Source organism: Eleutherodactylus coqui, chromosome 2 (genome assembly GCF_035609145.1).
Source record: "Eleutherodactylus coqui strain aEleCoq1 chromosome 2, aEleCoq1.hap1, whole genome shotgun sequence".
Taxonomy (NCBI): Eukaryota; Metazoa; Chordata; class Amphibia; order Anura; family Eleutherodactylidae; genus Eleutherodactylus; species Eleutherodactylus coqui.
Genome location: NC_089838.1, coordinates 338769826 through 338795397, shown reverse-complemented (window position 1 = coordinate 338795397; position 25572 = coordinate 338769826). Strand labels below are relative to the sequence as shown.

General features: G+C 42.7%; 2 protein-coding genes across 2 annotated transcripts; both read left to right on the top strand.

Annotated features, from left to right (window-relative positions):
* Positions 1–4363: 4363 nt before the first annotated feature.
* Positions 4364–5293, top strand: LOC136613184 (olfactory receptor 11L1-like). The gene has a single exon (XM_066594024.1). It carries the CDS (start codon positions 4364–4366, stop codon positions 5291–5293), a length of 930 nt encoding a protein of 309 aa, XP_066450121.1.
* A 16682-nt stretch (positions 5294–21975) lies between these two features.
* On the top strand, positions 21976–22905 carry LOC136613183 (olfactory receptor 11L1-like). The gene has a single exon (XM_066594023.1). It carries the CDS (start codon positions 21976–21978, stop codon positions 22903–22905), a length of 930 nt encoding a protein of 309 aa, XP_066450120.1.
* The last annotated feature ends 2667 nt before the right edge of the window (positions 22906–25572 follow it).

Here is a 25572-nt window from a genome sequence, read left to right as displayed (position 1 = left end):
TGCACCATGGGAGAAGACCCGCGGTGCACCGTGGGGGAAGACCAACGGCGCCATCTTTAAAAGAAGAAAAGAAGAAGCTGCAGAATGCTGATGCAGGTAAGCGCTATGCTATTTTTAAAAACTAACTTATGCTTTCTTTTTAACAGGGCAGAATGCGGGGGTAAGTAAAAAAAATTTTTTTAGATTTCGCCGCGAGACAACCCCTTTAAACAAAGAAACTATGTTTAAACTTTCCATGTGTTCAAACTGTTGTAAACCAGATTGAATCTAATTAACTTCTGCTGACCATTAGCTTTTAGACATTTTAATTCCTTTCTCTTAAGAAAATAAGGATTTTAATAGAATGTGATTAAAAAGTGTTTACTGAGAGAAAATTATTTTACAATTGCAGCCATGGTGAGTAGTACTATTCCTATATGAAATCTTGAGGGATGACCATTCAAACAATACACTTTTGCCGATATCCCTAGCTACACTACGCACAATCAAGGAAAACATTTGTCAGGGTACTGTACCTGTAGGTTACCGTAGATCTCTGATTACAGGAATTTGTTACTTGTACTGATTGGATCAATTGTTTTCGAAAACTTATGTTTAAAATGAGTTTCGTGCGAATAATTAATGTTCAACTATTCACTGCTTTCTCCCACCGTTCCACATTTCCTCATATCACTTCTTAACAGTAAAGCTATGTATTAATGTTTTCAGTGATTGACAGGAGAGGCTTTTTAATCAGTGGTGGAGAAGGTGAAGACAGCAATGAAAATATGAGTAATAATTAGAGAGCAAAGAAGGAGGGGAAGGGAAAGACACTGACATGGAGAACTGCAAGTAGAGTTAATGGGTAAATTTACTGCTGCTTGTACACAGATACACTGCTAAGTCTTTCTGCACACTCCTGTCTGATATGATTGTCTGTGCATGTAATTAGCATTTACAAAGCAAAAACTTCTGTAGTTCTTTAACCCCTTAGTGACAAAGCCTGTTTGGGCCTTAGTGACGGAGACAAATTTTGGAAATCTGACATGTGTCACTTAACATATCATAACATCGTGAAGGCTTTACATATCCAAGTGATTCTTACATTGTTTTTTCGCCACATGTTGTACTTCATTTAGGTGGTAAAAATCGACCCATAGAATTTGTGTATATTTATTAAGAACCCCCAAAATGAGAAAATTTTGAAAAAATTGTAATTTTTTCACGTTTTCAACTGTAATATCTCAAATATGTGCAAACATACTGTATAAATTTTTGCTCAGATATATATTTCCATCTGTTCACTTTATTCTGAATGCATGTTTGAAAAAGTTTTTTTTTTTTTTAACCATTTAGGAGACGTACAAATTTAACATTACTTATCAACATTTTGAGGAACGCTTTATTTTCCGGCACCAAGACAAGATTGTAAAGGCTCATAGGTGTCAGAATTATAGATAACCCCACAAATGACCCCATTTTAAAAACTACACCCCTCAGTGTATTCACTGAGTGGGGTCAGGAGTATTTTGACCCCACAGTTTCTTTTCAGGAATTAATGCAATTTAGAGTAAAAAAAATAAAATTTCATATTTTTGCAAATACGTAATTTTTAACACAGAATTTTTTTCTATAGTGCACATGAAAACAGGGATTTACATCTCAAAATGCATACCCCCATTTGTCCTGTGTTCAGAAACATACCCATTGTGGCCCTAATCTTCTGTCCGTATGTACAACGGGGCCAAAACCGAAAGGAGCAGCCAGTGGCTTTCAGATCAGACATTTTGCCTGAAGGCATTTTAGGCCCCATTGCCCACTTGTAGACCCCTCGAGTGGCCAAAATGATAGAGAACCCCCACAAATGACCTCATTTTGGAAACTAGACCTCTTAGCGCATTAATCTAGGGGTGTACTGCATATTTTGACCCAACAGTTTTTGAATGACGCAAAGCAAAGCAGAAGGAAAAAATTACGATTTTTGTTTTTTTTATCAATTATGTGATTTTAAAAACATTTTTTGGGGGGACAGCAGACATATAAATGGAGGCTTTCACCCAAGAATGGATACCCCCGTTTGTCCCGTGTTCAGAAACATACCCATTGTGGCCCTAATCTTCTGTCCGTATGCACAACGGGGCCCAAACTGGAAGGAGCAGCGGGTGGTTTTCAGAACAGATATTTTGGTTGAAGGTGTTTCAGGCCCCATTGCCCACTTATAGAACCTGTGAGCGACGAAAACGACAGAGGATCCCCACAAATGACCCCATTTTAAAAACTAGACCCCTTAAAGCATTCATCTAGCGGTGTACTGCGTATTTTGACCACACAGTTTTTAAATGAATCGAAGCAAAGCAGAAGGAAAAAATTACGATTTTTGTTTTTTTGGCAATTATGTAATTTTAAAAATAGGTTTTTTTGTACAGCATACATAGGAATGAAGACGTTCACCCCAAAATGTATACCCCCATTTGTCCCGTGTTCAGAAACATATGCATTGTGGCCCTAATCTTCTGTCTGGATGCACAACTGGGCCCAAACTGAATGGAGCATCAAACTTTAACTGTCTTTTGACTTTTACGTGACCGCCATTATCCATTTCATCCATTATCTATTATTTAAATAAATTAATTGATTCACATACTCCTAGAATAAAGTAGATCATTATATATTTTTTTTTCAATTTCTCAATTTTAAAAATAAAGGAGACTCAGGAGACAATGGCAAAAATCTCCCCATAGTATTATTTTCTATATAAATATCTGTTGTATTGTAGATCATATTCATGTGCCTGATGACCACAAACCATGTCTATGTCTATAATCACTTCCCTCCAGGATATTTTCTCTCCAAGATATTTCTTTACAACAGGATTGAAATAATTAAACAAATTCTATCTAAAAATGAATTTTGAAAGCAAAAATATATCGCATGTAAGGATCATTTGGAACCCAAATAATAGCTCAATCTAATCAAGAAATGATAAAATGATAATAATTTGAAATTACCAATATATGCATAAATAAGTATATACACACATTGTAAAACAAATCAAGCACATAATATGTATCATATATATCAGGTGAAACATATGCATAAAATGCGCAGATACCACAATTCTTATCTCTACCCCAAACCCAATTACCTTTCAATGGACATGCAACATATTGCAATCAACAATATTTTATTGTTCTATTAAGAGTTTGAACTTCATTAGGAAAAATGCAATTCTCATATTCGTCTATTTATTATATAGACATTTTTGTTTATTGGTAGCTATTAAAAATTATTGTTGCAAGCATTTGTATTTTTTTTTTAGTTTTCTGTTCACTATTCAGAAATTTGGAGAAATGGAAAAATATTGTATGTGCTGTCAATGGTAGGTTTCCTTTATGGGAATGGAGTGATTGTTGAATTAGTACTTTGATTTATAGTCTTACTACAAATGACGAGCCATGTATTCTCATCCTCAGAAAATTAAAAGAGTATAAAGGACTATTTAGATCTAGCATTTTTTGCTTCCTCCCTCTAGACTTGGTGAGCAGGGAGCTTTGATTTTTTTTGTTCCATGTTTTTTTTATTATTTTGTAGAACTAAATTCAATTATAAGGCTTAATCACTTCAGGTCTTGACATGTTGTGCCTTCAGGACCAGATTCAAAGCAGCTGTTTTTAGTGTAACTTAAACAGCTTTACCATTTTCAGTTGCTAGGCTGTTGCTGTGATTTCTGCACTGCTTTTTGCTACCAGGATCCATACGTAGATTGGAGGGTTTTGATGACTAATTAATTTATTTATCCTTTTTTAAAAGTTATTAGACTTATATAGTAGTTTGTAAAATTCATAAAAATAAATAATAAAACAATTCTATAATGTTTTAAATTCTAGTTACGTTTGTTGAGAATCATATAGTATTAATCTTAATATTTACCTACAAGTAATTTCAATATGCTGTATGTCCACTTTAATGTAATTGGGTCTGAGGTAGCACTATGTCAATAATTGGGTATTTTATTTAGATTTGTCATATTATTTAAGCATCTTTCTTTAGTGTTTTTTAATACACAAAGGTCAGAAATGTTTTTTTTTTAATACTATATTTGTTCTACTGTATCTGGGGCTATACCATGAGGATTAGTAAAAAAAAAAAAAAAAGGGAGCATCAAGCTTAACCATCTACCATAAATATTCTTTAAGAACCAGAATAACCAGCCACTGATTAATACAGAATCATGCATAAAGTATATTAAGGTACATTATATAACGACCATAATTATATTTATGCTTAGTACATGACAATGGAATACAATAGTATTTGCGTATTAAGAGAAAAAGGAACTTACCGCTGTGTATGTTTATGGTAGATTAAATACTATCTGTTTTACATGCAGGAGAGAAATCGGACTTTCGAGTTTTTCCTCTTAGGATTGCAATGTAGGCAAAGTATAAACAAATTCCTGTTCTGTCTTTTTCTTGTGTTTTACTGTTTGACAATATGTGGAAATATCCTTATAATCATCCTAGTGTTCACCAGCAAGACCCTCCACACTCCAATGTACTTCTTCATCTCACAACTGTCTATTGGTGACATCTTGGTGATCACAGATATTGTCCCCAACATGCTCCGCATCCTACTGAATGGTGGGGGAACAATTACTTTTATCAGCTGTATCACTCAATTTTATTTTTTCTGTGGCTCAGAAACATTTGAATGTCTTCTCCTTGCTGTGATGTCTTATGACAGATATGTGGCCATCTGTAATCCCCTTCGTTACACTTCTATCATGAGAAGTGGACATTGTGTAATTTTGGTCACCATTTGTTGGTTGCTTGGATTTTCCATTACATTGCTTTACGCCATCACAGCAGCAAAGCTCTTTTTTTGTGTACCAAATATTATTGACCATTTCTTTTGTGACATTGTCCCCTTACTAGAACTTGCCTGTTCTGAAACATTCATTATCCACATGGAGTTTTTTATTTTAGGCACTCCAGTTGTCTTCATTCCAATCACAATCATTGTAATGTCTTATACTTATATTGTGTTAGCAATCTTAAGAATTTCATCTAATACTGGTAGACAGAAAGCCTTCTCCACCTGCAGCTCCCACCTCATTGTGGTCTCCATATTCTACTGGACTATATTTAGTGTTTATGTTGTTCCAACAAAAGGACAAATGCTTTCAATGAGTAAAGTCCTATCACTGCTATATACTGTGCTTACTCCTTTGGTTAACCCTATTATATACAGTCTGCGAAATAAAGACATTATGAAAGCTGTACAAGAAGTAATTCCTAAACGCGTGTTTTGGTAAATTACATTGGCCAACAAAAAAATATTTTAGAATGTTTCCCTAACTTTGTGAGTCAGACCTTATAAAATTTGGGGAGAAAAAAACGAATATGACAAAAAAAATTTATTAGCTCTAGTTTCTATGATATACAATAGGTGGAAGTATGTTATTTTAATGGAGTAAGAGAAAATGATACATTTTAATTACATATGCTAACAATATTGAAAGTGCATTTGAATTTTTTTTTAATGACAGTTACATTCTAAGAGTTCTAAATTAATGGAAGAATTCCTGGCAGGTGGTTCGGTGTGAAAAGAATCATGTGATGACTTCATTTTCATCATTTTCTTTTGGCTTGACTCTTGTAAGTTCCCGAGCATCCCTACACACAGACCAGCAGTAATCAGCAAGCATTGCTAAACTCCAACGGCCCTGATATCTTTGTTCCATTACAGGATTATCCTGATGGAATCTTTTTCCTTGTTCATCACTGACAGCTCCACAACTAGGAGGGAAAAAGTCTAGATGGGAGTGGAGAAAATGGATTTTAAGGGACATGTTGCATCCGAGTTGATGGTATTTTTCCAGAAGTACTGTCACCAACTAAGTGTAGATATAATCTCTTTTGTTGCCTAAGAATCCATGAATAACTCCCTTTAAGGATTGCCAAGAGTCCTTTTCTTTTCCCTCCAAAACTTGGTCAGACGCAGGAAACTTTTCAAGTTTCTAAATTTGTGGCTCAACAAAAATACCTTCCTTAACCTTTGCATCACTCAATTTATCTCTAGTTCCACTTGTGTTCAGCATATTTGATTGAGTCGAGGAGGGCTGTCATGTTTGCATAAATCTCCTTTATGTGAACTGCATGACCAACAGAAGTAGAGGGAAGAGGGTTGCCGTTGTAAAGTAATACAGCTTCCAAACAAAGCTTGTAGGAGTCTATGAATAACCACCATTCAGTTGGATCATAGTTCAAATTCAAACATTTTATCAAGCCACTAACTTTGCAGCAAGAACCAGATTGTTTTTCTTCTCAAAAAAAGGAAGCAGATTCCTCTGACATTCTCTGTACTGTGAGACCCGGACATCATGTTAGAGAAGATTCCATTGCTGTAGTCTTGACCCTAGAAGTTCCGCCTTCTCCTTTGACAAGAAAGTCTTGAATGAGATCACTCAATTCTACTTGACTCAATCTGTTTGGTGTATAATCTTTTACCTCAAAGTCAGTGTCATGGGATGTGGAAGGCTTGTTGGGTTCTTTTTTTTCCACACTTTCTTTATTTTCTACTTCAAGCTCATAATGTAGGGATGTAGTAGGAATTACAAAAATATCTAAATGTGGTATAGGTCGAATAGCAGATGGAAGATTCGGGTATTGAACTGTTCCTGTTTTCTTTTTTGACAATCCTGCCTTTATAGGCGGATTCAGCAGAAATAGCAGTCATCTGTATGGTTTGTAGGCTCCTGACAAACCATAGGCACAGCAAAAGCCATAAATTGTTTATTATTGTTCAGCTATTCTCGTAGTTTAACTGAACAAAATATTGATGATAGGCAGTCTTCACATCCGGCTTAGAGAGAGCCTAGCTAGTGTTTAAGTCTCCACACTAACTCACCATGTAGGTGCTCTCCCTAAGGAGAAAAGATAGCATTTCTGATCCACATCACAGGCTTCTCACTAGCAAAGCCAGAAACCTACTGCATTCTGATGAGGGGCAAACAACCTGAAACAGCTGTCTATGCATGGTTTCTGGCTTTGCTTTCAATTCCTGGTTATTGTTACAAGGCTTGTATAAAGAGTCTAAGGAATGCAGCCTTCCAATAGATGGCACTGTGGAGATATTGTTCCATCTCCCTTATTTGAAATATGCAATCAGATGGGGTGTCAGCTGCTGCAGAGTGATGATGTTTTTGTCAAGTCCAAGCTTCACTCTGAAGTTTTGTGTTCAACCTTTCCTAAAAATAAAAAGGATGTGTTAGGCTAAATTTATATGGGTGAGTGTAATATAAGGCAGTGAATCACAGCCAAATATCGTGCTCGCCAACACGCAATTTTGCTGCGGGTGCGAGGCATTTTTTTAAATTAAATCACTTTTTATTGACAACTGCTTCATTTATATTTTTTAACAGAGTTGTGCACAATAAAATTTTGAAGTAAATATTGCAATTATATAATTTACGAGAATGCTACATCAGTCATTTAGTTATACAATTAGGATCCATATTTGTCCTTGACGCCTTAATAAAACAATTACATATAACCAATATGAATAAACGAGAGGTCTTGATTAGAGATGAGCGAGAGTACTCGTCCGAGCTTGATGCTCGTTTGAGTATTAGGGTGTTCGAGATGCTCGTTACTCGAGACGAGCACCACGCGATGTTCGAGTTACTTTCACTTTCATCTCTGAGAAATTTGCGCGCTTTTCTGGCCAATAGAAAGACATGGAAGGCATTACAACTTCCTCCTGTGACGTTCCAGCCCTATACCACCCCCCTGCAGTGAGTGGCTGGGGAGATCAGGTGACACCCGAGTATTCAAATCTGCCCCGCCCGCGGCTCGCCACAGATGCATTCTGAGAGAGATCAGGGAAAGTGCTGTCTTGCTGTAGCTGCTATAGAGAGAGTGTTAGGTGTTATATTTGTCTTCAAGAACCCCAATAGTCATTCTTAGGGCCACATCTGACCGTGTGCAGTACTGTTGAGGCTGCTTTTAGCACTGTTGCACAATTTATTTATTTTTTGTATATCGGGCGTGCAGACCATAGCGTCCTCAGTCTGCAGTCATTTTACAGAGTATAGGGGCAGTACTGGTGAGGCAGGGACAGTGGGAAAGGTGAAAGAGATATACTGTCTATATAGGCAGTGGGCTTTTTCAAAAAAATTGGGGAAAAATACTATGTTTGGGCTGCCTGTGACCGTCTTCAGTGTACTGTGTGTCTGCTGGGGGTAGTAGTCATAATTAGTACCCAGCTAAGCGTTACAGCAGGTTTGCGCATAATTGTTTCCTGGCTCTGCTGTGCCCGTTACATGACCGCCGTCATCCCGCCAGAGGGAAACAGTATACATAATATACGCTGCATACAGGGTCTGTCTGGTGTTTCAGCTCACCATTTAAAAAAATAGAAGCAAGATACTTACGGCCTACCACTGGCCTATGGCCACTTGACTGGTTCTGCACTGTGAATTCCAGTAGCTCAGTCATATGCACCTACGTCTCACTACAGGCTTTCGCATAATTGTTTCCTGGCTCTGCTGTGCGTTCCCTAAGCGAAGGCAGCCTCCAACCACAGGCCAATAAGCGGCACATTTAATTACAGCGTTCTGCTTTTGCTCTACTCGTAATACACCATGCAGAGGGGTAGGGGTAGGCCTAGAGGACGTGGACGTGGGCGAGGACGCGGAGGCCCAAGTCAGGGTGTGGGCACAGGCCGAGCTCCTGGTCCAGGTGTATCGCAGCCGACTGCTGCGGGATTAGGAGAGAGGCAAGTTTCTGGGGTCCCCAGATTCATCTCACAATTAATGGGTCCACACGGTAGACCTTTATTAGAAACTGAGCAGTGTGAGCAGGTCCTGTCGTGGATGGCAAAAAGTGCATCTACCAATCTATCGACCACCCAGTCTTCTACGCCGTCCACTGCTGCAACTCTGAATCCTCTGCCTACTGCTCCTCCTTCCTCCCAGCCTCCTCACTCCATTAAAATGACACATTCTGAGGAGCATGCAGACTCCCAGGAACTGTTCTCGGGCCCCTGTCCAGATTGGGCAGCAAAGGTTCCTCTCCCACCGGAGGAGTTTGTCGTGACCGATGCCCAACCTTTGGAAAGTTCCCGGGGTCCGGGGGATGAGGCTGGGGACTTCCTGCAACTGTCTCAAGAGCTTTCAGTGGGTGAGGAGGACGATGACGATGAGACACAGTTGTCTATCAGTGAGGTAGTAGTAAGGGCAGTATGTCCGAGGGAGGAGCGCACAGAGGATTCGGAGGAAGAGCAGCTGGACGATGAGGTGACTGACCCCACCTAGTATGCTAAGCCTACTGAGGACAGGTCTTCAGAGGGGGAGGCAAGTGCAGCAGCAGGGCAGGTTGGAAGAGGCAGTGCGGTGACCAGGGGTAGAGGCAGGGCCAGACCGAATAATCCACCAACTGTTTCCCAAAGTGCCCCCTCGCGCCATGCCACCCTGCAGAGGCCGAGGTGCTCAAAGGTGTGGCAGTTTTTCACTGAGAGTGCAGACGACCGACGAACTGTGGTGTGCAAGGTTTGTCGCGCCAAGATCAGCCGGGGAGCCACCACCACCAGCCTCACCACCACCAGCATGCGCAGGCATATGATGGCCAAGCACCTCACAAGGTGGGACGAAGGCCGTTTGCACCACTGCATCTCCCCCTGTGCCCCAACCTGCCACTGAGATCCAACTCCCCTCTCAGGACACAGGCATAACCGTCTCCCGGCCTGCACCCACACGCTCACCTCCGCTGTCCTCGGCCCCATCCAGCAATGTCTCTCAGCGCAGCGTCCAGCCGTCGCTAGCGCCACAGTTTGAGCGCAAGCGCAAGTACGCCGCCGCGCATCCGCACGCTCAAGCGTTAAACATGCACATAGCCAAATTGATCAGCCTGGAGATGCTGCCGTATAGGCTTGTGGAAACGGAGGCTTTCAAAAACATGATGGCGGCGGCGGCCCCGCGCTACTCGATTCCCAGTCGCCACTACTTTTCCCGATGTGCCGTCCCAACCCTGCACGACCACGTCTCCCGCAACATTGTACGCGACCTCACCAACGCAGTTACTGCCAAGGTCCACTTATCAACGGACACGTGGACAAGCACAGGCGGGCAGGGCCACTATATCTCCCTGACGGCACATTGGGTGAATTTAGTGGATGCTGGGACCGAGTCAGAGCCTGGGACCGCTCACGCTCTACCCACCCCCAGAATTGCGGGCCCCAGCTCGGTGCTGGTATCTGCGGCGGTGTATGCTTCCTCCACTAAACCACCCTCCTCCTCCTACGCAACCTCTGTCTCGCAATCAAGATGTGTCAGCAGCAGCACGTCGCCAGCAGTCGGTGTCGCGCGTCGTGGCAGCACAGCGGTGGGCAAGCGTCAGCAGGCCGTGCTGAAACTACTCAGCTTAGGAGAGAAGAGGCACACGGCCCACGAACTGCTGCAGGGTCTGACAGAGCAGACTGACCACTGGCTTTCGCCGCTGAGCTTCCAACCAGGCATGGTTGTGTGTGACAACGGCCGTAACCTGGTGGTGGCTCTGCAGCTTGGCAGCCTCACGCACGTACCATGCCTGGCCCATGTCTTTAATTTTGAGGTTCAGCGCTTTCTGAAATGCTACCCACGCTTGTCAGACCTGCTCGGAAAGGTGCGCCGGCTCAGCGCACATTTCCGCAAGTCCAACACGGACACTGCCACCCTGCGGACCCTGCAACATCGGTTTAATCTGCCAGTGCACCGACTGCTGTGCGACGTGCCCACACGGTGGAACTCTATGCTCCACATGTTGGCCAGGCTCTATGAGCAGCGTAGAGCTATAGTGGAATACCAACTCCAACATGGGCGGCGTAGTGGGAGTCAGCCTCCTCAATTCTTTACAGAAGAGTGGGCCTGGTTGGCAGACATCTGCCAGGTCCTTGGAAACTTTGAGGAGTCTACCCAGATGGTGAGCGGTGATGCTGCAATCATTAGCGTCACCATTCCTCTGCTATGCCTCTTGAGAAGTTTCCTGCAAAGCATAAAGGCAGACGCTTTGCACTAGGAAACGGAGGCGGGGGAAGACAGTATGTCGCTGGATAGTCAGAGCACCCTCATGTCTATATCTCAGCGTGTTGAGGAGGAGGAGGAGGAGGGGGAGGAGCATGAGGAGGAGGGGGAAGAGACAGCTTGGCCCACTGCTGAGGGTACCCATGCTGCTTGCCTGTCATCCTTTCAGCGTGTATGGCCTGAGGAGGAGGAGGAGTAGGATCCTGAAAGTGATCTTCCTAGTGAGGACAGCCATGTGTTGCGTACAGGTACCCTGGCACACATGGCTGACTTCATGTTAGGATGCCTTTCTCGTGACCCTCGCGTTACACGCATTCTGGCCACTACGGATTACTGGGTGTACACACTGCTCGACCCACGGTATAAGGAGAACCTTTCCACTCTCATACCCGAAGAGGAAAGGGGTTTGAGAGTGATGCTATACCACAGGACCCTGGCGGACAAACTGATGGTAAAATTCCCATCCGACAGCGCTAGTGGCAGAAGGCACAGTTCCGAGGGTCAGGTAGCAGGGGAGGCGTGGAGATCAGGCAGCATGTACAGCGCAGGCAGAGGAACACTCTCCAAGGCCTTTGCCAGCTTTATGGATCCCCAGCAAGACTGTGTCACCGCTCCCCAGTCAAGGCTGAGTCGGCGGGAGCACTGTAAAAGGATGGTGAGGGAGTACGTAGCCGATCGCACGACCGTCCTCCGTGACACCTCTGCTCCCTACAACTACTGGGTGTCGAAGCTGGACACGTGGCCTGAACTCGCGCTGTATGCCCTGGAGGTGCTTGCTTGTACTGCGGCTAGCGTCTTGTCAGAGAGGGTGTTTAGTGCGGCTGGAGGAATCATCACGGATAAGCGTACCCGCCTGTCAACTGACAGTGCCGACAGGCTTACACTCATAAAGATGAACAAAGCCTGGATTTCCCCAGACTTCTCTTCTCCACCAGCGGACAGCAGCGGTACCTAAACAATACGTAGGCTGCACCCGCGGATAGAAGCATCGTTCTCTATCACCATCAAAAACGGGGACCCTTTAGCTTCATCAATCTGTGTATTATATTCATCCTCCTCCTCCTGAAACCTCACGTAATCACGCCGAACAGGCAATTTTTCTTAGGCCTACAAGGCTCAGTCATATAACTTTTGTAAACAATGTTTATACGTTTCAATTCTCATTAAAGCGTTGAAACTTGCACCTGAACCAATTTTTTTTAAAAAATGGGCTGCCTACAGGCCTAGTTACAAATTAAGCCACATTAACCAAAGCGATTAATGGGTTTCACCTGCCCTCTTGGTTGGGCATGGGCAATTTTTCTGAGGTACATTAGTACTGTTGGTACACCAATTTTTTTGGGCCCTCGCCTACAGTGTAATCCTAGTAATTTTTATGGGCTTCGCCTGCACTCATGCTACAGCAAGGTGTGTGGGGTTGGCCTAAACTTTTGCTACATAAATGTAACAGGGGCTTTGTCTATACTGCAACTACTGAAATGTGAAAGAGACTTTTATCTCCCTAAACTGCTGCAACAGGAATGTTACTGTGGCCTGTCTTGACTACTACTACTAGTGAAATGGAACTAATACTGTGCTCCCCCTATACTGCTGCTTCGGAATTGTTACTGGGGCCTGTCTTGACTGCTACTACTACTGAAATGGAACTAATACTGTGCTCCCCCTATACTGCTGCTTCAGAATTGTTACTGGGGCCTGTCTTAACTGCTACTACTACTGAAATGGAACTAATACTGTGCTCCCCCTATACTGCTGCTCCGGAATTGTTACTGGGGCCTGTCTTGACTGCTACTACTACTGAAATGGAACTAATACTGTGCTCCCCCTATACTGCTGCTTCGGAATTGTTACTGGGGCCTGTCTTTAGTGCTACTATTACTGAAATGGAACTAAGACTGTGCTCCCCCTATACTGCTGCTTCGGAATTGTTACTGGGGCCTGTCTGGACTGCTACTACTACTGAAATGGAACTAATACTGTGCTCCCCCTATAATGCTGCTAGTGATATGTTACTGGGGCCTGTCCCTAATGCTACCGCTGAAATGTTACTAATTCTGGGCTCTGCCTATACCGCTGCTAATGCTATGTCACTGGGGTGTGGAAACGGAGGCTTCCCAAAGACATGATGGTGGCGAGGCCATTTCCCACCAACGCAGTTACTGTTAAGGTGCATATAACCACGGACACGTGGAGAGGACACGTAGTGCCTCAAAAACATCCCCCTCCTCCTCCAAGAATGAAAACATTCTTGGCAAATACCTTTGCATTGGTCCGTCTGGTGGCAGTCCAAGAATTTCACCTTTACCGACACAACAAGAGAGCCCACCCACCATCCCCCCGCCACGGCCCACTTAATCCTGGCCACATTTCGAAAACCAACTAAATAAAACCGCGCTACTAGGTCCGCAGTCGCCACCACATTCCCACCAACGCAGTTACTGTTAAGGTACATATTACCACTCTGACTGGGGCATGCACTGTGGGCCGAAGCACACCTGTATTGTATGTGACGTTAGCTCTGCTGAGCAGGGCACTGCAATGGGATACATTTATGTACCGCCGATGGGTTCCAGGGAGCCACCCATGATGTGGGTCCACAGGGACTTCACATTAGGGATTTGTACCTGCCAGTGTCTATGTATTAAAAACCCCGGTCAGACTGGAGCATGCAGTGTGGGCTGAAGACCACCTGCATTTAATCTGACGTTACCTCAGCTGTGCTGGGCAATGCAATGGGATATATTTATGTACCGCCGGTAGCTTCCTGGGACCCACCTATGCTGTCGGTCCACACGGAGTTGTAACTGCATGTGTCTACTTATAAAGAACCCCAGTCTGACTGGGGCATGCAGTGTGGGCCGAAGCCTACCTGCATTAAACCTGACGTTAGCTCTGCTGTCCAGGGCACTGCAATGGGATACATTTATGTACAGCCGGTGGGTTACAGGGAGCCACCCATGCTGTGGGTCCACAGGGACTTCACATTGGGGATTTGTACCTGCCTGTGTCTATGAATTAAAAACCCCGGTCAGGTTGGGGCATGCAGTGTGGGCCGAAGCCCACCTGCATGTAATCTGACGTTAGCTTTGCTGTCCAGGACACTGCAATGGGATATATTTATGTACCGCCGGTGGCTTCCTGGGACCCACCCATGCTGTCGGTCCACACGGAGTTGTAACAGCATGTGTCTACTTATAAAGAACCCCAGACTGACTGGGGCTTGCAGTGTAGGCCGAAGCCCACCTGCATTAAACCTGACGTTACCTCAGCTGTGCTGGGCACTGCAAAGGGATACATTTATGTACAGCCGGTGGGTTCCAGGGAGCCACCCATGCTGTGGGTGCACACGGAATTCCCATTGCGGAGTTGTACCTGCCTGTGACTATTTATAAAAAACCCCGGTCTGACTGGGGCATGCAGACACCTTGACAGAATGAATAGTGTGTGGCACATGGGTTCCCAATTGCTATGCCCACGTGTGCAGCTCCTGATGGAGGTGGCACAGGATTGGATTTCTCATTGCTTCTGTACAGCATTGTGGGTTATCGCCCCGCCCCTTTTAAAGAGGGTCGCTGTCTGGCCCTGCCAACCCTCTGCAGTGTGTGCCTGTGGTTCCTCCTCATGGCAGACGAACTTATAAATAGACATGAGGGTGGTGTGGCTATGAGGCCAGCGTGTGGCATGAGGGAAGCTGAAGGCTGCGCAGGGACACTTTGGTGTGCGCTGTGGACACTGGGTCGTGCGGTGGGGTTGGGCAGCATGTAACCCAGGAGAAGTGGCAGCGGAGTGTCATGCAGGCAGTGATTGTGCTTTGTTGGAGGTAGCGTGGTGCTTAGCTATGGTATGCCTTGCTAATGAGGGTTTTTCAGAAGTAAAAATTGTTGGGAGGGGGGGGGCCCACTCTTGCCGCTATTGTGGCTTAATAGTGGGACCTGGGAACTTGAGATGCAGCCCAACATGTAGCCCCTCGCCTGCCCTATCCGTTTCTGTGTTGTTCCCATCACTTTCTTGAATTTCCCAGATTTTCACAAATGAAAACCTTAGCGAGCATCGGCGATATACAAAAATGCTCTAGTCGCCCATTGACTTAAATGGGGTTCGTTACTCGAAACGAACCCTCGAGCATCGCGGAAAGTTCAACTCGAGTAACGAGCACCCAAGCATTTTGGTGCTCGCTCATCTCTAGTCTTGATGATCATGAAAAATAATTTATTGAGTAAGTAAACTGACAATGATGAGAGACTTGATTAAGATTATGGGAATGATGGGTGAAATGGGTGGAGGGAGAAGAGAGACACATACTCTATGTGCTAACATAGTTTACAACAAATATTGGCATCACTTCACATTATAGATCAGACTAGATTCACTCCACCTTCTTTATGATGAAGAGTATGCAATGTGAGAAAGCATGACCAGAAATGTTGTGGTAATGTATTTGTGTGTTTGTGTGCTCAAGAGTTTTGAGCTGTGTAGTGTTGCCAAGGTGACTATATTTTAAGAAATGATACATGTAATTGATTGGATCAGCTCGATAGTTCTTCAAATCTAAAGATCTGATTGCTTCCATAAACTTACTGATGGGGGGGGGGGTTGGATTTCCCCAGTAAAGAGGAATCAGGGCCTTAGCTGTTGCAATTAGATAAGAGGCCAACCTGTTGAAGTACTCATTGGGTCTGCTAAGAATGATTATATCTGGAGGGAGCAGAACTTTCTTCTCTAGTATATGTTCCATTTCTTTTTCTATGTCTGACCAAAATTGTTTGATCTTGGGACAATTGCACCATATATGTACGTAGGAGCCCACATATATCTGACATCTCCAAAGAGTTTGTATAAATGTAGCCATTCAGGGGTTTTATACCATCTGGATAACAGTTTATGATTATTCACTTGTATGTGCATAGGGTTTGCAATATGTACTTGCGTCTTTATGATGTGTATGTCTTTAAATATATTGTACCACTGCGTTATAATTTACAGGTGGTGGCTTATGCATAATACAGTTCAGAAAGGGTTAATTAGCACAGAATTGTAGTTATACAATAGCTAATCAGAGCTAGTCTTGTGGGTGAAGTTAAAGTTGTGAAAGTTAGAACACACACCTAAAAAGTTCAGTAAGTTCATAGCCTTGTCCGTTTTCTAACAACAACCTCCTTTACTCCTAGCCTAAGTGAAATTGGTATGGAGGTCCACTCTTGAGTTGCAAGTATACTATCCTGTTCCTGGATTGCTACATATCAGATTACAGACACCACAGTATTGGTTTTAACTGATGCAATGGCTCCCTAGGGAAAGCTGCAGACTCCAGGGCTGTGAACACCACTTCACCACTTCAGTACGAGGTTTGACAGATTCCAGAGCCATAAAACCAACATTGTATTGCAGTGGAAGGTGTTTATCCTATTGATAAGCCTGCCTTCGCATGGTTAAACTTGTATGATTTTAAGGACCTTTTGAGAGAGGAAGCAACTCAGCAGTTTTAGAACATGCAGAGCAGAGAGGGATGCAGTCATTTTTAAAGAGACTGTGATGCTGCAAATAAGATGAGCTGACCCCGTTTCCATCTCTTACCAAATGCAATTACATACCACGTGGTATGGAAACTGTTTCAGGTTGGACATCCTAGTCAATAGGATTACAAATTGCAATGAGAGATAGCTTCAGGGAGATCAAAGCCACCATCTGTATGGAAACTGATGATTTTTAAGAAATGTGTCTTCATCTCCAGGATGTTGAACTGCTGCACTTCAAAGTACAAGTAAACATGAGCTTTAACTGTTCCACTCTTTACTGTCAAGACTTTATTTGGGGCATACACTGCACCACACCATATACAAACAGGGAGCAGAGACCAGCCCCAGGTAACTAACCCCTTCACTTTTGGGGAAAGCACTTATGTTCAGTAGTGTTGGGCACTTACCAGCATTCCCTTGAAGACATAAATCTCTGATCCTGGCCTTATGTCTATCAGATGCCCGGTACACTTAAAGGGGTTGTCTCGCGAAAGCAAGTGGGGTTAAGTATTTCTGTATGGCCATAATAATGCACTTTGTAATATACATCGTGCATTAAATATGAGCCATACAGAAGTTATTCACTTACCTTCCCTGCGCTGGCATCCCCATCTCCATGGCTCCGTCTAATTTCAGCGTCTAATCTCCCGATTAGACGCGCTTGCGCAGAAGGGTCTTCTCCCATCTCTTCGGTCCGGCACGAGCGACATTCTGGCTCCGCTGCCTTCTACGCGTCATCACGTAGCTCCGCCCCCATCACATGTGCCAATTCCAGCCTCCTGATTGGCTGGAATAGGCACATGTGACGGGGCGGAGCTATGCGATGACGCGTACAAGGGGGCGGAGCCAGAATGCCGCTCGTGACGGACCGAGCCGAAGGGAAAAGACCCATCTGCGCAAGCGCGTCTAATAAGGAGATTAGACGCTGAAATTAGACGGAGCCATGGAGATGGGGATGCCAGCGCAGGGAAGGTGAGTATATAACTTCTGTATGGCTCATATTTAATGCACGATGTATATTACAAAGTGCATTAATATGGCCATACAGAAGTACTTAACCCCACTTGCTTTCGCGAGACAACCCCTTTAATGTCAATGTTGTGCAGCCGTGTGGACAAAATAGCAGTTTGTTTCTTCAACACAGAATGTCTAAACCTTCTAGTCTTCAATCAAGTGGTATCTCCAAATTCACCACAAAATGACACTTTCACTGACTACTGCAATCTCAGAATTATTCACCCCTGCATGACAATTATCTTTAGTACTTAGCAGAGCCCCATTCTGCTGTTATGAACTGCTGCAAACATGATGCATAGCCAGGCAACAGCTTCTGACTGTGTCTGAGGAATCGTACCCCATTCTTCATGGGTAATGGCTTGCAAATCACTAATATTCTTGGGTTTATGTGCTGCTAGTGTGCTAGGCTGAAAAAGATAAATGTCTATTAGTGATGAGTGAGCATACTCGCTAAGGGCAATTGCTTGAGCGAGCATTGCCCTTAGCGAGTACCTGCCCGCTCGAGAGAAAAGGTTCGGCTGCCGGCGGCGGGCAGGAAGCTGCGTTATAGAGCGGGGAGAAATGGAGGGGAGATCTCTCTCTCCCTCTCTCCCCCCCTGCTTCCCCTGCTGACTGCCGCAACTCACCGCTCCCCCGCGCCAGAACCCGAACCTTTTCTCTCGAGCGGGCAGGTACTCGCTAAGGGCAATGCTCGCTCGAGCAATTGCCCTTAGCGAGTATGCTCGCTCATCTCTAATGTCTATTACCCCCCCTCCCCCAACCCCACCCACAGTGTTGATCCAGAGGAAGGAAAAAAAAGCAATGATGTAGAAGCCAATTTTCCTCATTTAAAGGAAAAGTGTCTTTTCTGGCTCCAATCTTGCAATTAGAATAATGCCTTGATCACCGATCCTTCTGATGTTATCAGTGATATGTAATATTGCAATACTCAAGAAAGGTGTCCAGGCCCGTCTTAAACCCTTTTATCAAATGTCTTATCGCCACGTCCTCAAACAGAGAGTTCCAAAGTTTCACTGTTTTTACAGTAAAAAATTTCCATCTATGTTGGAGTAGACACTTTCTTTCCTCTAGACGTAGAGGACGCCACCTTGTTCCAGTCCCAGTCCTGGGTATAAACAGATCATGGGAGAGATCCTTGTATTGTCCCCTTTTGTATTTATACAGAGTTTTTAGGTAATTGTTTTTAGGTGGATAATAGAGATGAGCGAGCACCAAAATGCTTGAGTGCTCGTTACTCGAGTTGAACTTCCCGCGATGCTCGAGGTTTCGTTTCGAGTAACGAACCCCATTAAAGTCAATGGGCGACTCGAGCATTTTTGTATATCGTCGATGCTTGCTAAGGTTTTCATTTGTGAAAATCTGGGAAATTCACGAAAGTGATGGGAACGACACAGAAACGGATAGGGCAGGCGAGGAGCTACATGTTGGGCTGCATCTCAAGTTCTCAGGTCCCACTATTAAGCCACAATAGCGGCAAGAGTGCCCCCCCCCTCCCCGCACTGTCAGCATAAAGATCGTTCTCCTCTGCCACAGCTGTAACAGCTGTGGCAGAGAAGAACGATGTTAGCCCATTGAATTCAATGGAGCCAGCAATACAGCCGGCTCCATTGAAAGCAATGCGCTGCCGGCGAGTGCGGGATGAATTTTCGGGAAGGGCTTAAAAATATGAGCCCTTACATATAAATCATCCTAAAATGTGTAAAAAAAAAAAATGTATACTCACCTTTCCGCTGAAGCCAGAGTTCAGCCGCGTCTGGCCGGCAGTTCTCCTGAACTGCTCTCTGTAGTATTCAGCAGCCGGGGATTTAAAATCCCCACCTGCTGAATGAGCTGCCTCTGATTGGTCACAGCCTCACCAATCAGAGGCAGCTCTCACTCACACCCATTCATGAATACATGAATGGGTGTGAGTGAGAGCTGCCCCTGATTGGTCCCTGCGCTGAGCCAATCAGAGGCAGCACTCACCCATTCATGAATTCATGAATGGGTGTGAGTGAGAGCTGCTTCTGATTGGTGAGGCTGTGACCAATCAGAGGCAGCTCATTCAGCAGGCGGGGATTTTAAATCCCCACCTGCTGAATACTACAGAAAGCAATTCAGGAGAACTGTTGAGAAAGGTGAGTATACATTTTTTTTTTTTTTTTTTACACATTTTAGGATGATTTTCAGGTAAGGGCTTATATTTTTAAGCCCTTTCTGAAAATTCATCCCGCGCTCGCCGGCAGCCCATTGCTTTCAATAGAGCCGGCTGTGTTGCCGGCTCCATTGAATTCAATGGGCTAACATCGTTCTTCTCTGTTACAGCTGTGGCAGAGGAGAACGATCTTTATGCTGACAGTGGGGGGGGGGGGGGTCTCACTCCCGCGCTCGCCGGAAGCCCATTGCTTTCAATGGAGCCGGCTGTATTGCCGGCTCCATTGAATTCAATGGGCTAACATTGTTCTTCTCTGCCACAGCTGTTACAGCTATGGCAGAGGAGAACGATCTTTATGCTGACATATTTTTTTTTTTACACATTTTAGGATGATTTTCAGGTAAGGGCTTATATTTTTAAGCCCTTCCCGAAAATTCATCCTGAGATCGCCGGCAGCCCATTGCTTTCAATGGAGCCGGCTGTATTGCCGGCTCCATTGAATTCAATGGTCAGTGCTCGTTTAATCGAGACGAGTACCGCGTGGTGCTCGTCTCGAGTAATGAGCATCTCAAGCACCCTAATACTTGAACGAGCATCAAGCTGGGACGAGTACGCTCGCTCATCTCTAGTGAATAACCCTAATTTTGATAACCTGTCTGGATATTGTAGTCTGCCCATTCCATTTATTTATTTTTTGAACTCACTCAAGCTCTAATATGTACTTCTTGAGTACTGCTGACCAAAACTATACACAATATTCCATGTGTGGTCTCACCAGTGATTTATACAGAGGAAGAACAATGTTCTTATAATGTGCCCCTAAAACTCTTCTAATCTACCCCATGATCATATTTGCCTTAATAACAGCTACCTGACACTAGTTGCTCTAGTTAACTATAGGATGTAAATCACCGAAGAAAATATGCAAGATAAATAATTTAACGTCTAAAATGCCAAACAAAAGCACACAGGTGCAGTGGGATCATATAGGCATACAGGAATCCTAAACAATACAAAACATTTTTTTTTTCACACATCACAATACAAAAAACGGCATACATTTGTTATGGCTGTGATAGTACTGACCCGCAAAATAAAATGTTAGCATGTTATAACTGCACCGTGAATGCTGTGAAAAAAACCCAATAAAGATACAGTTGTATTTTTCAATTTCACCCCTCTTATACCTTCTTAAAAGTTTTTTTTTTTTTTTTTTTTAAGTGGGGAGGAAAAATTAAAACCAAAAAAACAAAAAGGACAGCAGTAGAAAGAGATTATTGATTGTGAAAGTAGTGAGGGTGTTCTTATTTTTGCCATCTTGTTTCTGAGTATTCGTTTACTGTTTGTGAAAATTGAATCCATATTGAAATCTACTGTGTTTTTGTTGTAATCGGAAGTGAGTTGCTGGTGAAGACATCACAAATGTTATTTAGAAATTGTTAAAAATAATTCTGGAATTGAGGGAGGGTGCACTTTCTTTTTCTTGTGACCGTCCATATAAGATATCTGGAAACATTTTCCTATCTTATTTTTAATTTCATAGAAATAAATCTATAAAGGCCAATTTTTAAAATGTGACTATTCCCACCAGAGACCATTAGAGAAATCCCCCCAGCTTTGTTAAGCCATTCTTGTAATAAATCATCTATAAATGGGGCACCAGGTAATGGGTTTACATATTGTAGATTTGCAAAACAAGAAGAAATGATGTTGTTCTACTTCACCCAAAACATCAAGATCCTCATCATCTGCTTCCATAAATGTACAATGTAAGTTCTGCTTTCCCTACAGTAATATTTATATATATATATATATATATATATATATATATATATATATATATATATATATATATATACACACACATATGCATTAAAATCCATATATGTAAGCTCATCAGCTGTCGCATTATAATTCTCATTCCTTCGGCAATTCTATCAGATTTATACTAGTAAAAATGACTGAATAATAGAAAAAAATATGTTTTTCTAGAGTGTATTCAAAATGTGCTTATTAAATCCTGGAGTGTTATTGACACTGTGTAACTCTCACTTTTATGGACAGAATTAGAGTATAATAAATATAAAAAAATTAAAACTTCAGTTTTCTGTCACTTTTTCTTTCCCTATGTACTGTAGACAAATTTGTCACACTATATAAAACAGCATTACAAGTCCAGGGACACTAAACCTTATCGTCCAAATGACCTGATCACGGCTCTTCGCGATCAATTTTACTCAACTTTTTAGAAAAAAATGTTCTTTCTGAATATGCAGCACAACAATTCTAATATGGTGACTAAAATTCTGCTCCTAGGATTTCAGAATTTACAAAGTTTTAAGATTTATTTTTTTCTTCTGCTTTTGATCATCTTCTGTATAACCATATGTGGGAACCTCCTCATCATTCTGGTGGTGGCCTACAGCAGATCGCTCCATTCTCCCATGTACTTCTTCCTCACACAACTCTCCTTCTTAGATATTCTACTCACCACCACCATCGTACCTAACATGCTTCACAACGTGCTGTATGAAGGAAGTTCTGTGTCCTTTATCGGCTGTTTGATTCAATACTATTTTTTTGCGGGCTCTGAGGCGTTGGAATGTCTTCTCCTGTCTGTGATGTCCTATGACCGGTATCAGGCCATCTGTAACCCTCTACATTACACCTCAGTCATGGACCTCACATTTTGTATAAAGGCTGTTCTCATGTGTTGGGTGATGATGTTTGCGGTTTTATTGATTCTTTCAGTAGCAATGAGTCATTTGGACTTCTGTGGACCCAACATTATTGACCATTTCTTCTGTGATTTAGATCCTATAGTTGAACTTTCTTGCTCCAACACTTTTTTAATAAAAATAGAAGACATAATTCTGTCCGCTCCATTTGTACTTTGTCCGTTTACTGTGATTATAGCCTCATATGTTTATATTATCATCACCATACTAAAGATCCCGTCTGTGACCAGGAGGCAGAAGACCTTTTCCACCTGTAGCTCTCACCTGGCTGTGGTGTCCTTATATTATGGGTCACTTTTCAGTATCTATTTATTTCCAAATATGAACAATGCAAAAAAAATCCTCTCTCTGTTGTATACTGTAGTGACCCCACTTCTCAATCCTATAATATACAGTCTAAGTAATAGAGATATTAAGCAGGCCTTTACAAATCTCAAGAGCAAAATGTATTATGCCTTTTAAATCATTTTGAATATTGGTCTTTCTACATTGTCCATTTAGTACAACAAATATTTTTAAGCTGTGTTCACACCGTGTTTTAGTCTCTGTCCCGAGGTGCCATCTTGGCCTCTGTTTGAACAAAGATCTGGATGCCATTTTCAAACCGGATGAAACTCTGGAATTTTAAACCCAAGATGGAACCCAAGATGTGGTGTAAATACAACCAAAGAAGTAGGATAGCAACTGAGATATAATGTAAAGAGAAACATACGGTATACAAACTTGATTTTGGTTAAGCAATTCCCGATGAGCACCATGCACGTTGGGTTGGAGTGGGCTTAGAAGTATAGCAGTTTATTAGAGTAGCCTATTGGATACTGGCAGGAACTTAAGGGTTTTCTAAGGTCACTAAGCACCCCCATCATCAGCCATGACTGGTGCCATCCTATCTGTGTCTGCTTCAGAGAATGGTATTTCTGTAAAGAACTGTTTGTGTAAGAATACAAGGAGAGAACAACAAAAAGGATATCAATATAGGCATTTACTATAGGCCACCTGGAGAAGCAGAAGATATGGATGAACTCTTTCTACATCAGATGGCCAAGTACTCAAAAAAGTATGACATAGGGATTATTGGAGATTTTAACTATCCAGACAATTTGTTGGAAATCTCTTTCAGGCAAAAGTATAGGGTCCTACAAATTCCTAACAGCTTTATCTTCCAAAACGTAAATGATAAAACAAAGGCATCTGCGATATTTGACCTAATTTTTACAAACTGGGAGGAAATGTTTAAGGAAGTAAGGGTGGCTGGGACCTTAGGAGGCAGTGATTATGCTTTCAATGAAGTTAGGATAATAAGGGGAGGAAGACCTAAGAAGACTCAAACATCAAGGTAGGATTTCAGAAAGGCAGATTGTAATGCACTCAGGAAGAGGATAGGCAGGATTCAATGCCTGGATTTTCCTCAGGACAGAAATGTCCAGAAACTAAGGAGTGGGGGAGGGCAAAAAGAGTAATAGGGGGGAAGACAGTGTAGACAATGACCTGGGACCAAGTATTGAGAAAGGGGGTTGAACAGAGGGAGATGTTAGTACAGTCAGAACTGATACAACAGCTAATAGAACCATTAGTAGCACAATGAATACAAAGAATAACAACAACAATATAAGTTGTATGGCAATGAATTCAAGAAGTCTAATCATATAATAATAGAATAGTAGAGTTGAACCTCCAGGGTCATCTGGTCCAACCCCCCGCTCAGTGCAGGATTCACTAAATACTCCCAGACAGATATTGTCCAGCTTTGAACATTTCCATTGAAGGAGAACTCACCATCTCCTGTGGTAACCTGTTCCACCTATTCCACTCATTGATCACCTTTACTGTCAAAAGTTTTTTTAATATCTAATTTGTGCCTCCTCCCTTTTAGTTTCACACCATTGCTTCTAATATTTCCTTGTGCAGATAAGAATAGGGCTGATCCCTCTGCACTGTGACACCCGTTCAGATATTTGTAGACAGCTTCTAAGTCTCTTCTCAGCCTTCTTTTTTTGGAAGCTAAAAATTCCTAGATCCTTTAACCATTCCTCATAGGACATGATTTGCAGACTGCTCACCATCTTGGTAACTCTTCTCTGAATTTGCTCCAGTTTGTCGATGTCTTTTTAAAAGTGGGGTGCCCAGAACTGGACACAGTATTCCAGATGAGGTCTGACTAAGGAAGAGTAGAGGGGGATAATGACCTTACGTGATCTAGACTCTATGCTTCTCTTAATATATCCCATATTTCTGTTTGTCTTTTTGGCTGCTGCATCACATTGTTGACTCATGTTCAGTCTATGATCTACTAGTATACCCAAGTCTTTTTCACATGTGCTGCTGCTTAGCCCAATTCCTCCAATTCTATATGTGCTTTTTTTTCATTTTTCTTGCCCAGATGTAGGACTTTGCATTTGTCCTTGTTAAGTACCATTCTGTTAGTCGCCACCCACTGCTCAAGCTTTTCTAGATCTTTTTGAATACTCTCCCTCTCTTCCCTAGTGTTAGCTATCTCTTCTAGCTTTGTGTCGTTGGTAAATTTGATCAGTTTCCCATCAATTCCCTCCTGGAGATCATTTATATAAATAATAAACAAAACTGGGCCTAGGACAGAGCCTTGTGGTACCCCACTTGATACATTCTTCCATTTGGAGCGCAGCCATTTATGACCACTCTTTGAGTATGATTACTCAGCCAGTTGTGAATCCACCTAACAGTTGCCTTGTCAATCCCATATTTGGTCATTTTTTCAATAAGTATGGTATGAGATGCTTTGTCAAATGCTTTACTAAAGTCAAGATATACTATATCCACTGCATTTCCCTGATCAACCCAGTCAGTGATTCTGTCATAGAAGGAAATTAGATTAGTCTGGCATAACTTGTTTGTTATAAACCCATGCTGGCTCTGGTTAATTACTCAATTTTCATCCAAGTATTTGCATACATGCTGTTTAATAATCAGTTCAAAGATCTTTTCCAGTATAGAAGTCAGGCCAAATTATGTCATGAAAATTGTACCTTCAGGAAATTGTACATGTCCAGGAAATGTTTTGATCTGGAAAATTACCCTGACACAAGAGTCTCTAGTGGTTTGGAGGAATTCTAAGCGCTGATAGTAAAACCATTCTGCCACAGCAACATAGTC